The 15,804-nt window shown below is 40.6% G+C and overlaps 1 protein-coding gene across 1 annotated transcript in view; it reads left to right on the plus strand.

Moving 5' to 3' along the window:
- Nucleotides 1-15,804, plus strand: part of SPATA16 (spermatogenesis associated 16) — an 83,833-nt gene that overhangs the window by 32,088 nt on the left and 35,941 nt on the right. The window contains exon 4 of the mRNA XM_074912097.1: nucleotides 6,371-6,455. Within this exon, the coding sequence (XP_074768198.1) occupies nucleotides 6,371-6,455 (85 nt within the window). The remainder of the gene's footprint in view (nucleotides 1-6,370; nucleotides 6,456-15,804) is intronic.

The raw sequence follows: 15,804 nt of genomic DNA on the forward strand, positions 1-15,804 counted from the left end.
AGGCTTAGCAACCTGTTTTCTTGAACATCCCCTGTCATTTTAAAAGACTTGCCGTTTCCCTGTGCGTTGCTCAGCTCACATTTGTAAAGCAATTTCTATGTCCTTACATGGCGGTTGGCACTAAATGAGAAACATTTGTTATCACTACACAGCAATCTCAATACAATGCAGAAAGTTGTTACCTGCATACAACCATAGGACAGATAATAATAAATATAATAAATGTATTCTAAGTACAGGTGCTATATTCCTTGCAGGAAGCTTGCTTCTGCTTTCTAACAATGGACTAATGACCCAGAAACTTCAGCAAAGACAGCAAGCATACCCCACCACCAACCTGAAAGGTTTTGGCAGGACAGAAGAGCTTTATAACAGCTTCCCAATGCATTTCAGGTTCACTGGTGAAATTTTTAAAAGGAAGTTTTAGACAGTCCTCTGAAAGAATTAGCAACATCAAGATGCTATGCATAGATAACATAACTTTTTGCCCCATTTTGGGGCTAGTCTACATATAGGTAAATCCTGACATTAGTAATTTCATTCCTGCTCAAATATTCTGGAGTTCTGTTTATCTCTCATCATCTAATGCTTTCCAGGTGTCTCCATAACATCAAAATAATGAGTTGACATTTATTTAGGATATATGGAGATGTTTAAAAATTAACTGTTATTATTTTGTTCACTTTCCAAATAGGATAATTACATTCAAATTACTACCTCCTACTTATTCCAGTTATAAACACCACTTTCCTTTTCTAATCTCAGAATAAAAAAGGTCATCCAGAAGAGAGCAGTAGTTTATTTTGCATGTTGCATCTCGGACTCCACAATATTATATTAGAGATCTCAAATACCCGGGTGTCTATATCAGAGCTGATCTAAACAGCAGTAGTAAAGTTCCTGTTAAACTGAAAAAATAGAGATATACTCACCCTTTCCAAACAGCGTGTCTGCACAGGACTAACATCACATGGCAGTGGTTAAGGCCTTCCTGCAGTACCACTTACTGCAGATCCAGGTGAGATCACTTGAAGTAGGGAGCAGAGGTAATTTTCTGCCACTTATCAGCCTCCTGATCTTAGCAGCATTTGGGGCTGAATAGCATAGAAAAGTGAAAGTTACTCTAATGTGGTTAGGCTGTGATTATTTCTAAGGCTCTGCCATTTGCAAAGAAATCCTTCTCTCCCCTTCAGGGCTTCTCACCTTTCTGTGCAGCTCAAGGGGAGCAGTCAAGGCTTAAAGAGCTGACCTTGAGGCTTGCTCTCATATTTTTTCTAGTATTTGCAGTGGTAAATGAACACACAAGTGTTTAGCAACAATACTAATTTCTTGTCTTCTTTGGAAATTTAACGCTTTGGTGCATTCCAGTAAACTCTGCATATTTCTTACACCCATACCATCCATTTTCTTGTTACAGACCTGCGTGGCTGCTGCAAAGGATTTGGCTATACACTGGCTGTTAGTGTCAGCAGCTGCCATGCAGCAAAAGCTGCCTTTGACTCTTTTACTGCAAGTCCTATGCATGTCTAGAGATGGGCTGAGGGAGACAGCTTAGCATCTGTGGTGTGCTCTTCACTTGCACATATAGAAATATATCTTATTATTCTGCACCACCAAGTGGCCAGATTGAGTAGATATTGCAAGACACCTTTGGATCCAGGTTTATCACATTAACCCAGATGGGTTTGGTTGTTATGGAAGTTCGTACTGGCTCTAACCAGCAACTAGGAAAAAAAAAACCATTTGGCTATAAAGCCTCATGTTTTGAAAGAAGGAAGTATCACTTCTTCTCTGACATCCCCTAAGGTGTTTCTAAAGGTGTATTGTCAGAAGTACTTCAGGTCTCGTGTCAAGCAGAGCCCTTTGGTGGGCTGCACACCTGAAACTCGGGCATGTTTTAAGTATGTCAAGTCAGTAACTCAAAACTGGTGGATGGTTCTGTCAATACGAGGCCAATATTTCTGAATATCAGTGCAGTGCTTGTGTATGAAGTAGGGAGAGGATGCACGTATCTTTGTTCTTTACCATTAGAGCTTAATACCACTATTTTTAAAAAACTGTAAAAAAGAAAAAGCTGCATTTCATCCAGAAAAATGGATTACATGGTCTAAACAGGAGGTATTTTCCCATTCTTTTGTACCTTATGTTCCTTGTGCTCAGGAGGGTTCAAAGCTGAACTCCTATGTAGTCACTCTGGAGGTATAAATCAGAGTGAGGTCTGTTGCTGGCCAACATTATTGTTCAAAATCTCCATCTGATATAACAGCTCATCCCAACTGACAACATCACACATCACATTTAATGTATGGTATTGATATCATAACAGGGCAGGGATTGGTCCTCATTCCGTTTCTGGGAATATCAGTTAATATATCAGGAAATTTCTTCTTTCAAGGACTTCTACTTTCTGCTCTTCCCAAATCCCTGTTAATCCTACTCATCCCTACTACTCACCATAGAGCTGCTTTTTATCCACGGAGTTCGAGTGAACAGTGAAACAGCTCAGCTTCATTCTCAAGATATATATTATCCCTATAAAACTTTAATAAAAATGCAGACCTACAGTATGTTCTAGATTTTTGAATGCTTCACTCCATCTGTAATTTTACATATAAAATTGACTGTAGTTCACAATGGATGGCTAGTTTGGTCATTACATATTCCCCTGTTGACCTGTATTTAGTATTTTATCAGCCTGCAGATTGGACCAAGTTTTCAACGTGCAAGTAGAAAAGAAGGTTACAGATGATTCTGTAACTAATTTTCAAACTTTCTTAAAAATAGGAAGTATTTAGTATAGGTGAAAGTGTAATACTGGGCTGACACAAACAAGAAGAGATTAATGTACACAGACAAATAGAAATGGCAACAACAATCTGAATTGTGGAGTTAACTGTAAGAGTGACTATTTCAGCTAAATTCTTTACCTGTTCGTGGACAATTTAATCAGATGTAAGGAGGGAAGCTTCAGAGTCAGAGAGTTTTGAGTTCCATGCCTCATATTTTTATATTTTCGTCTCAGTTTGGGGGAAGCAAATTTCTCTCTTCTTCATTAGTACACTGAAGGAAATGGAGGCGTTGCATTTTTGAGTGAAAAAAAAATATATTGCAGATGAGTCTGTTTTAAAATAAAGAAGGGCTCTCCAAATAAAGAAGAAAACCTCCAGATAGCTGTATCATTGAAGGAAGGTTGGTCAGCTTTGCTGAAATGCTGTTAGACATGAAACCATCAAAAAAGAAACAAAAGCAAGTATGGTGCCTTGAGATATGGGCATGTGATAGGTTTTTACTCTGATGAAGGAGGGAGAAAATTATGTTAATGAGTTGGGCCACTGGCCAAGGATCTTAAATAATAATTTCATAAACAGTATCTCCTTGGATAATACTTCGCTTAACTCTCATTTCAATGTCTCGGAGGCTTAGTTTCTTACTGAAAGTCCTTGTTACCTGGATTTCTATGGGCCACGGGGAAAGGTGCTCACTGGGAGTTAGGAATCCAGCTCAGGGCTTTATGCCTTCATGTTTTGCAATGGTAGCCAGGCTTTTAATGGGCATAAATATCTCAATCAGTCCTTTGGCTTCTGAGTGTTTAGGTCCCTAAATATTTTTCAGTGCCTATCCCTGTGGCCATATTCAGACAATGTAATTTCACCTGTGTCCCTTTATCTGGAAATTCATGGTTCCCTGTTGCGTTTGTCACTTTGGTTCTGTGAATTGAGCCTTGGAGGCTTTCAAAGAAAATTCTTTGGCTTGGGCACATTTGAGGTTGGACACAGACCATACACATGGTCTTAATGCTTAATGTTTTTGTTTCTTTTGAAAGTGGAATTTTTTAAGTTTCTCATAAGCCCTGAGGTCAGAGTAGCAAGCATCAGTCCTGACCTGTGTGTGCTCCCTGATGGCTGAGGGACTGAGTAAAATTGGGATGGAGGTACTCAAAAGGCTCGGAGGGGTTTTATGTATGTGCCTCACCATTCCTGATGTAATGCATGGCAGTATGGGAGAAATCTAGCGGGGATAAAAGCAGATGTTGAAAAACTAAACACGAATGCTGGAAATGTAAGTGTGCTTCTGATTATTTAAATAAGAACAAATTAAGAAGGAAGAATAAAGAGGAAAGACGTTTGCCTGGAGTGCAGCAATGCCTGGAGACCTCTGCCACGATCAGAGCAACATTGTGCTGAGCATGCTGAGAAAAATTAGCAAAAGATTGCGCCAGGAGGACTTGCACACCAAATAAGTAAATCAGTCAAATATTATCATCCTCATTTTACAGCTGACGCTGAGAAACAGAGAAAGATGAAGTGACTTTCTGAGAAGTGATTCCAGATTTATCCAGGGCTCTGCGCACATCTCCACCTTTGAAAGCAGTGCCATGCCAGCTGCCACCGGGGAGTGGGAGGTCACAAACGGGATGGTGTGTTGTGCTGCCAGTGGGATGGATCCTCACTTCACCTGTCCTCAGCCTGACCTAGGGATAGCAAAGCATGCTGCGGGCGTCTCTGTATCGACTGATTGCATCCAACCCGCAGCAGTGTGCCTGCAGCAGCAGGGCAACGCCCGGGGTTAAGGATCTGCCACTTTTAATCTTTGAAATGACAGCAGCTGGGGAGCGATGTATCTATAGGATATATCTATAGGATCCCAAATTGTAAATGACCACTTGCAAATGTCCTTTGATTCCAGAAAGGACAAGGCTTTAGTGCTTGAGGATTGCTCTAAATTTAGATTGAAAGTTCCCTCTTTCTGACAAGGTCACCACTGCTCATGTACACTGCTAGGGACTAGCTATTGCCACAGGAGCTGGAAGCTTTGTAGACCACCTCCAGGAGACCAAAGGTACAGAATAACTTGACAGATTCATTCAAAGTCTTCCCTCAGTTTTGAGCCGCATTGTTATTTCCCTTTTGCACCTCAGGACACAGTGAAGGTCTTTCCTCAAAACCATCACCGGGTCAAGCAGGCAAAGCTGAATGCTTCGCTCACCTTCTCTGCTCCATCCACAGGATCCATAGGTCATTCCTGGGATTAAACCCTTGCACCATTTAGAGTCAATGAGAGTTTTGCCAATGATTTCTAAGGCAATGAGGATTTCAGCCTTTGTTCATCCTGTGCTGGCTGGGCTAGCGATGTTCAATTAGAAATCGCTCTTTGTTTTAGTGCAGTCAAAAGGATTTTTGCCAATGATTTGAATGAGCATTGGATAAAGCTTATGGCTAAATCCAGTCCTTATGCAGAAATCCATGGATCCTACTGAATTGCTTTTCTCCCAGTGAAATTAATGGGAGCTGTATGAGAACATCTAAGGGAAGATTTAGTTCCTGTTTGTAACAATATGTTACCCCCTGATACCGGGCCTGCTTTGAAATGTTTATTGTTAAATCCATGTATTTTTGGTTATATCTCATTAAGAACATAATACAGCCTTGGAAAGTACATTCTGAAAGGGTATTACAACAGGATTGGGATTACTGTTTGTGAGACACTTTTAACTAGGGGGAAATTTCAAATTCAATTTACAGTAATGTCAAAGCACAATTAATATATAGGCAACGATAAGGGGAACATGCAGAAGTACACATTGATAGCACTACATCAACAAATAAACTTTTGGTGCTAGTAATTAGGTACACAAGATTATTATATGTTTAATTGACTAAAGTGACAATTTGGAATTACATCTAGTCACATTTAATTGGATTTGGAATCTCTAGAGGAAAGGAAACGGAGAGCAGTGTGGAGAGACAGCCATAAAAGCAAACTGATTTTCTAAAGTCTGTTAAGGCTCTGCATTAATATCCATTTTGCAATAGTTTTTTAATATCCCTCAGTCTAGAAAGAGTAATGCAATGATTGTCACAGACAGTGGGAGTACTAAAGCATACTCAGTTAGGTAGCAAGATAGCTGATTTCTTCTAGTTTGGGGGGATTTTTTAAAGATATAGTTTAATCAAAGGTGAAATATTTCTGAGTTTGCCATAGACAAGTGATATTCTCAGACTGCCAAGCTACATGTTGCTGTCCTAGAAGAAAATTACTTACACATATTTCACCCACAAACACTTTAAAGAAAAAAAAAAAAAAAAAAAAGAAAATCCAGATTAAAATATTGTATAGCAGTCATATATTTGCTCAGAGTAAAATATGGAAAAGTTGTTAATAGAAAACGTCAGGTTGTTTGCTTGTAGATAGTTTAACTAGCTAAAAAATATTTACTAATGCTTGTCTTAAAGATGGACAAAGACTGAGAGTTATGTGTAATCTTTTGATACAAACCTCATGTTATGCTCTTTTAATATTACCTCCTTTAAATATTGCTACATACATCCTTCTCTCCCTGTACACTCATTTATTCTGCTTTTGTCACCAGGAGCGCCATGATTGCTGACTATATGTACTGTCTGACAGGGGGCACCGAGCGGCATACAAGCAAGCTCATCAAACTGTATTGGCAGGTAAAAATTGACAGCCCAATGAGGAAGGAGGTGCCTATCTCGCTATTAAGACTAAAATGAAGGATTACTGCTTAAAAGACTGCCGACAAAGGTAGCTCCTGGGCATATCAATCAACAGGACACTATATAGTACTACCGTATTTATAATGAAGTAGATTTTCTTGGACTAATTTTAAGGGCAAAATTCAAGGTTGTTAACCCTTGGCTCATACTTCAATTTTATGGACTGCTGTAAAATTTAATTCTGGATACTGTATAGTCCCCTAAGCTATTTTTTTGTGAAGTCTTCCTACCTTAGTGACACTTTCCTTTTGCAATTTGCATGATACTAATCCTCTGACACCTTTCCAAACTCTTCAACCGGAAGGGGAGGAAAAAATGACTGTAAGGGATAGTCTCAGAGGAGTCTAAAGTGCTCTGTGAAGGATGGCTAGGTAAGACCCCAGTCTACAAAGACGACTTATGTGGGGAGTAGACCATTGACTTCAATGAGACTTGTCTCTTGAGTGATACTTGAGGTGACTGTTCAGCCACATCAGCACAAATTTAAGTTTAAGGGTTCCCCCTTCTGCTCTGAAGAGAGCTCTCACAAACTTGGAGTGAATGGTTGCTAGATCCTTTGCTGACAGAGGTTTATTGCTGCAGGAGCTTATCACTGCCAGTGGTTTCCCAGCTTCCACCCCCTGGTTTCAATGGGACCAAAGTGCATTTCAGAGGGCGTTTGGGCCTCAGGCAGTGGAAGACCCTTCTGCCTTCCAGAGTAGACCTGGACCTCATGTCCTCCTTGTCCATACAGGGAATTTAATTATGCTAGGAAGCACATATGTCCCTTGAAATAAAATTTCAGAATCTGATTCTGATCCCGTTTATTTTGGGCTTATTCTGTGACAACATCTGTGACATCTATACTTCATGCGAAGTGGTGCAAAATATGTGCGACATAAGCCAGAGTAATAAAGATCAGAATCTGGTCTTTTATCTTCGCTTACATGGTAAATTCTTCCTTTTTAAAACTATTATTAGTTGCATTCTTATTGGTAAAATGGAATAAATCTCAGTCCTGGGAGCTGCTGAATTTCAGTACTGCTGTGAGTGCAAAGTGCATCTCATTCAGAGAATTACCCACTGGGCTAGTGTTTGCAGGGCCTGTGAACTTTCCTATATGCTTTCCAGCAGAGAATTTCTTCTGTACAAAACAGTTTGATTTTTTCCCCCAGTGGGTCAGACTCGTTTAAAATCTTGAGTTCACAAACAGGTTTTATGAAGGGGTCATTTCTTTGAATGGAATGTCTTTTTTTGTCTCTTAACACTGGTATCCTTTGACTTCCCTTCTTGATGTCATGGACATGAAGCTTCAAAGAAGAAACTTTTAAAGGAGAAGCTGTCATAGCTGTCCTCTTCCCCAGGGGTTCTGACTGTCTTGATATGTAACGGTGCTGAAAAAGTGGCATGAAGGACAAGATTCATCACGGTGCCTCCTTGTAGAGTCTAAACCAGAAGCTATGGTTGGACTAAGGTGGAATGAACCAGGACGGAAGTGGGGCTACTGAATTGCTTCCAGCTATTACCATCACCTTCTAGATAGCAAGGGCCAAAGGATTTTGGTAGTGGTAGGAATCATTCATCTCTGCTTCACTCCAGAGCTCACAGCTCATTTCTCTTCCTGATGGAGAGTTGATGCGTGGGCCTTCCTGGACCCCTGTAGCACCAAGAGGCACCACCATGCTGTTTGTGTCCCATTCCCACTCCTTCTCTGCCTTTCTCCTGAACCTGAGTGGCTGTCATCTTTGTCTGCAGAAGCTTTGAAATGTCAGTAGAGATATAACCATTTGTCTGATCCCCCACCATGCTTGATTTTCACTGGGAGCCAGAGATTGCTCTGCAATTTTGTGCCTTTTGTGCGTATGCCTTAGCGTGGGCTAGGCTAAGGATTCAGCGGTATCTATATGCTGACACACACGCAGTAGAGGCTGTTGGGTGCCCAGTACTGCTCCCACTCAAGTTAATAGCTATCACTTAAGAAATGCTGTTCATGAAGATATACCCCCAGCACCAGTTACAACCTTTTCCTTCCCGAGCTGATGAGTTCTGTGCACTCAGCGTCAGGGGTGACTTCAATGTCATCAGAGCACACAGCAACAATTATGCAAGATGATGTAGCATGTGACACTGCACTGGGACTTTCCACCACCGAGAGACCAAGCAGAGGTAACATAATCTTTTTTATTAATATTCTCCCTCTTTCACGGTGTAAAGCTGAAAATAACTTGTCACGACTATACATGCTCATGTGCCTTTGTAACCAAAGCAACAGCTATTGATGCACGCTTTTCTTGCTAACTACTCCTCTGCCCCAGAACTTGCTCACGTTGGCTCACAACCGTGAGCAAAATTTTTTGAGGAGGAAGGGAATAGATGGTGAACAGGACGGTTTGTTTTTTACTTTTCTGAAGAAAGATTTTTAGATTAGATACGTCACTCTGCTTTGATCAGTGGGCCATGATATAATCTTCTGGTATGTCATTGACTACTTTTGTTTCTTCTTTTCATGGTTCTTTTAACTGCTGGAAAAGGTTTTTCCTCCTCACAGCCTCTCTTCTACTTCTTTCATGGCTTCAAAACATCGTACAGACCACTCAAATCCTTCAGCTGATGTCTTTACTGCAAAAAATTCAGGCTCTTAATTCATAACTGCAAAGCTCTTTATTATTTATCCTACTTCTAAATCACTGGTTTTTTTCTCTCCTGATCTATTCCTCATGCTCAGAGCAGTCTTTATCTTGTATCTCCTTTGGTTTTCTTCTCCTGATTTTGGTTTTAAACTTTCCTTTGAACTTCTTCTATCCCTGACATCAACTGCCAGGAGCCCTCTTTCTTCAAAACTCTTCTTAAAACATCCTCAAATCACTCCCCTCTTCATTATTAACTTTTACATATTTCTTCTTCTTCAGCAGTAACTGTTGCATGTGACTGTGTAGCTCCTCTTAGGCATACTGCAAGGTTTGTATTGTCAGATTTTAAGGCCAGATGGGCTCATATTGATGAATTATCTGACTTCCTGCATAAAAATACCACAGAATTGCACTCTGACCTTCCTGCATTGGTGCCGAAAGAGGAAAGCAGAGACTGGTTTTGAGAAAGTTACCCAGTACCCGTTTAAACAGTTTCATAATAGAATATTTGCCATAACTCATATAATAGGTGATTTGTTGCATGGTTGTCCCCTGTTTCTCCCCCAGTTTACAAACTGGGATCTTACTTGTCAGGTCCAAACTTCCAGCAATGTGTATTATGCATTCATCTCTGAAAGCTTAAAGGTCCTTTAGTACTTGTTATCTTCTCCCTGTATATGTACCTATGGATCGTGATCAAGGCAACTTTAAATATTCTTTTTGATTAGCTTTCTTTGATTATCCCCTTTAAAGTAAATCATCTATTTCTGGATCTTCTGTACAGTGATATGTAATATCTAATGCCCTGTGTTGGTTTTGAATATTAATACCTGCCTTACGTTCCACCCTGAGATAAAGGTATAATGCTGATGAGAGGTGAAAAAGTAATCTACAATGGATAATATTATTCAGTAAGTGGAGCCTTTTTCTCTATTCAAATATTTTATTCCATGGATTAAAAATATACATTCCAAGTTAACATATAATCAAATGGATGGGCTTTTTTTCATAACCCACTACAGAACATGCACTGGATGATTTGTATATTGGCTGTTAGATTAAAAATAGGTGAGTTAAATAGAGTTCATCACAATAAATAATGCAAAAGTTATTAAATGTATAACGGTGGATATCTTCAGAGTGGTAGCAAAAAGACAAATTTTAAACTTCCTTATTACTATAACCAGGTAAGCTCCCTGGCATTTATTGTCAGCAATGCAATTTCTCAGCTGGTAATAGCAAAACAAACAATAGACTTGAGATATTTCATCCCATAGAAAGAGTGCCTCTCTAAACTGTCCACTTTACTCACACCTGTGTAAGTATTTCCACTGGATAAAACCTGTGCAATATAAGCCGGATGTTTCATTTCACGAATAAAAATATATCACACCTATACTACAATGTCAAAAATGCCGAATGTTGTCAAACATGAACTTTGTAAATATCTTGAAAGTCATAGTCTGATTTTACCAATATCTGGCACAGACAACTTAGTATAAAGTGCCTTTGTTACCTAATTTATAAACATCTCAGGCTTAACTCATTAGCACACTACAAATTTAATTGCTTTTATTATTCCATTGTGAAAACCATGTGGCCTATTTTATACTAGAGGTTCAGCTCTAGCATCCGTTATGCATTTATATCCAAAGTCAAACCCATCTAGGCAAAGCCTTACACTAAGTGCCACTGCACCAGCAACACATATGTTGCGGAAACTAAAAGAACCCCAGGAAGGCATTTCAAACTTGCAGGTTCATATTTCTATACTTCCATGACCATCTGTACCAAAAGCCTTAATTACACGTAGCCAGCGTGTACTTGCTACAGCTCAAACGGAGACCTTTCATTTGCATTGGAGTAAACTGGGCTTTTAGCTTTAGTTCCAGTTCAGCCCCAGTGTTTTGGTCAAGATTGCAGCTATCACATAGACGCTATTAGCACATTGAAAATTCTGGCTCTGTGACTGCTGCGCACAGAGCTCACAAATTGGTGTTTCTGAGAATATTTCAGCTAAACTCAACGTCACAGAGAAAGCTTCCAGTAGTACAGGCATTGGCTGACACGGAGGTTTGGGTATTCAGACATTTGTTTTGCTCTCTCGTTGCTGTTATGAACATCAGGTATTTCCATTTCAAAAAATCCGGGCTGCTGCAAGCACAGAGCAATACACACATCACACAATAAAGCAAATGATAACCCAGCCCTGCAAGGTGGCTGAACACCTACAGCGCAGCGATGAACGCTGTCAACTCCTTTAGAGCTCAGCTTTATCTCACACCTTGTGGAGCGACGATCAAAGGCAAGAAAGTTAAAAGGAAAAAGCTCTTGGTAGCCAAAACCTCTTCCGCAGTCTCAGCTGGTGACGAGGCCCATCAGCAGTCCTGCATGCTCGCGCTTGACCCGCGTCCTGCTATGCAGCGTGACGTTTCCAAGCTGGCAACGGCAGGGATGTTTTGCAATCCTCCTAATGGAATGACTGATAGGAGCTGACAGGCAGCCTCTCTGGGCAGCCTGGCCACCATATCGCTGAGAAAATGTATTTCTCATTAATTCTTGAGGCTATTTTAGCAGATCACGCTGTGCCACACTTCACTGCAGAAAAGTCCCTTCTTTAATCAAATCTGGGGGAAAATCCCATTGAGGTCAATGACTGTTGTGTGTACAGGCAGAAGAAAGCACCTAATATGCACAAGTCTATATTGTCTCGGAAGTCTGTGGAGCTTGTTGCTGCTTTAAGAATTAATTTTTAATTTTCTCACGTCAGAAATGAGATAACATTTCTCTTATCCCCCTTCATAGAAACCAATAGGTAATCCTCCCTCTTCTGTATCTATGGCCATTTCGAAGGAAACACTTGCCCTGAAGCACTGAGCTTTTCATTTCCTGGTGGAGAATTGGGATGCAATGATTTTTCTCACTCCGCACATTAGAAGAACAAAAAGATTTTGACCCATAAGTGGGAAGATCAGTTCATTCTTAAGACACTGCACCGGTATCCAGATGATCTCAGTGCAGATTCTGTCCAGTTCAGGGGTTTCCTACGTTCTCATTGCATCATGGCTGAAGCAACTTGTTAAAATTAATTATCAACGCTTTTTCAGGGCAGAATGGGTCTCTTCCTATGTATGCCATTGTAGGCATTCAGACCAGTCTGGCTTTGGAATACACTACTTGTAAGACATAACTCTCAGCTGCAAAAAATCAGCTTCATTCCGCTCTCAGGTACACTAGTAAAAATATGGAGTAATTGAAAACTGGATTGAGAAGGCAAATAAAATAACATAACAGAGAGTTTCTATCATGTTGATACTGATTTGGGAGCTTTTTATTGCTGCTGTTATTGCTGATATTTCCATTCCAGAAACAATTCTACATGTACAAAACCAAGGAATTTAACATTTTTCTTGTATTCTTTCTTCTTTAATAATGTCTACCTTCACATATTTTCTAGCTACTTCTATTTTTCTGGTACCAGTTCATTCATGATAGAATAATCGTTGCTTGAATCATGCTTATATTTACATGCTAAGATGTTATTAGTTTAAATGTCACAATTATTAAAACAAATGGATTAATTGTCTCTAATTTCAGGAAAGATGGATTTATTTAATACCAGCTGAATGTAACAGGCAACACACACCTTGCTGTAGTTGGTAGCTGTTGAAATCCCAGCAAAATACCGACCCAATTAGGGTTTTAACCATTAACAGAGGCCCATAAATCATGTCTCAAAGATGTTCAACAGGAACAACCTGGACAGCAAAGCTTCAGACCATTAAAAAAACCCTACAGGGCAGCTCAAAAGTATTGTGCATATTTCACAAGTAGAATTTTCAATTCATTCTGGCTTTTACTGGGTCTCAAAGCGGAGCTTTAAGATTTACAAAAGAAACCTGATAAATCAGCATAGAAAACCAGCCATTTTGTGCTGTTCTCAGGCCCTTATTGTTCCCTTGAGTTGCAAAGGTCCTTAAGAAGTTACACATTCATTATTACCTTCCCTTTCTTTGTATACCATTTCTTTTCTTTGGGGAGATGAAGCTACAGGCAAGAGTTTGTGCCATTCCCAGGATCATTACTGGTTATGTGGCTTTCCATCTGCACATCTACTCTGGAAGAACTACAGAGGACATCACACAAAAAGAGATAAACTCGCTTTACAGAAACATCTCTATATACAGTCAACTTGTCTTCTACTAAATTAGCAGCCATTCAGCCACATAAAGTAGTTTGCTATTGCAATGACTCAGGCATGATTTTTTGCTGCCCCTTTGAACAGTGCTGTCCATTTTACAGGCTAACCACATCAGTCACCAACTCTGGCTGTCTGATTCATCTCTTCACATTTAAGTTAAGTTCCCAAAAGATGTTGAGCTCAGTGCTAGGAAGGACTGACATCTCCTCCAGTTAGTTTCTGCAATTTAGTTTCCTTTTTCTTTTTTTTCTCCTTCTTTTTTTCTCTTTTTGGGCTAAAATCCCTAAAAACACCCTACAGCAAGTATCCCACATTTCTCCCAGGAGCATTTCCTAGCCAGGGTCACTCCCTGTCCTTCAAGCACTTGTCTGAATCACCAGATGGATGCAGCATCCAGGTGCTGGCCAGTGGGTTCTGACTACATTCCCGTAAAGCACTCAGTGATGCTCAACCTTTAGCTCTGCCTGTCTGAGTTAAGATGTCTGTCTGAGTCCACGCTACCAAAGCCGTTCAGCTAAGCACAGTTTATAATCCGCTTCCACCAAAAAACCCTGCTATTTAAACTGTGACCCACTCCTGACATAGCAGGAGCCATGAGTAGCTGACCCAACACCTGCTGAGGATTTGTGATTGCAAAAGGCTTCTCCCAGCACTGGAAGATCTGTCCTGCCACTCAGAGCAGTCACAGTGGATTGTCTTATTGGAATTAAGGTATCTCTCACCGGGAAAACTCTCTTATCTTTAAGAAAGGAACAATATTAACAAAACCGGTTAGAAGCTGTGGGTTTGGCCAATAGCTTCACGTAGAGGATAATCAGCCCATTCGCAGGGGCGGTTCTTTGATGTCTGCATCCACCACACCACTGCAGATTTCTGTCTGCCTCTGTTACCACCCCAAGGAAACACGTCTGCACCGCAGGTAGCTGGGTGGCCCAGAGCCTACCAGCACAGCACACCAGCCACGCTTAGCCAAGGGAGCCCAGCTTGTTCTGCTGGACCTGCTCTGCTCCCATCACAGCGTCCCAGAGTACCAGAGGCCCCAGCTGGGGCAGGGGTAGGTGGCCCGGGCCAGGAGCCACCTCTGCAGGGATGCTTGGAGTGAGAGCTCCCACCTGGTACAGATATGCACGGCAGATACCGATGGCAGCAAACCATAATCCAAGCAGTAACGGGGCTCTGGTCAATGCTCTGGATCAGCCTTGCAAAGCAAATATAGCCTCTGTTTCATTGGTCTCAGAGTCACGCCACCATAGCAAAGAAACACTGAAATCCTTTCCATTTACCCCTGTGCTGAGATGAAAGGGTAAGGTCCTCAGTTGGTAACAAGTGATATAAGAGCTGAGGACTCCTGTGACACTCTCCAGGCACAGGAGTTTGTCAGGCCAGAGAACGGGCTTGTGGGCAGAGATCTTCCCCAAACTAGAATTGCATTTCCACATCTGTGCTCAGTCCCTTCTGTCCAACCTGCCGGCATCACGGACAGGGAGTTTCAAGAGCAGCCTCAGCCTTTTCTATACTCTGTGTATTCCAGGGTTTTTCTTTAATGAATAGTGATGTCTTTGGAAGGATATAAAGCATGGATTTCTTTTCTCCCAAAACATAAAGCGATACTTATTAGAGCATCAAACAGATCTTGAAGCCTAAGGTAACCCATCTGCATCTGACTCTGCCTTTCAGAAGTCAGCGGAATACATGGATCTATCGCTGTGGCGCTCTGCAAATCGGCTTTCAAAATATACCGCATACAAAATAACTCGTGGAGACTTAAATACGTTAATAACTTAAGACCCTAAATAAGCTGATACTTGATGTGACCTACATTAATGGGGAGGCATTACATGGCAGATAAGCAGAAAGTTCTCATCTATTTTACAATACATGATTTATTCATACCATAAACATATTGAGAAAAGGATATGCTCTGGCACTCTGTCTACTTATTTTTCCCACAGAAAAAAAAAAAAAATAAAAATAAAAATGATGTAAGAAGATCATGCTGGCGAGAAGATATTCATATCACAACAGCAACAGACTTAGTGGCAGGGCTGCCAGATACTTCTTTATGGTTGGAAAGATATAGAGAAAAGCACATAGGTTGCACCGCAGTGCACCCATAATTCTAACTACCAGCCTAAGAGTGGAAGCAGTTCATAGAAAAGGCTAATGGCTTTACCCTGACTGATATCATTGCATTAATAAAAATCATCAATAAAAGCATCAATTCCTGCTGTACTGTAAATGAGACAGTGGCTGAGTGTGCACTGCAGCTGCAAGATAAGGCACTAGAAAGATATCTAAATTTTTGGCTAATTCTAGATGTCAAGATAATTGGATTTTCCAAATTAAACCTTTCTGTAGTTAAGGAGGATTAAGGTTAGGGACTGTAGCAGGGGAAGCTACTGTCACTGTTATGAAGAATTTTTTGCTACAGTGCCATTTTTCTTCTTCGATGTCTGCTCTAAGCAGCCAAAATGGC

This window comes from Athene noctua, chromosome 8 (assembly GCF_965140245.1).
Source record: "Athene noctua chromosome 8, bAthNoc1.hap1.1, whole genome shotgun sequence".
Lineage (NCBI taxonomy): Eukaryota > Metazoa > Chordata > Aves > Strigiformes > Strigidae > Athene > Athene noctua.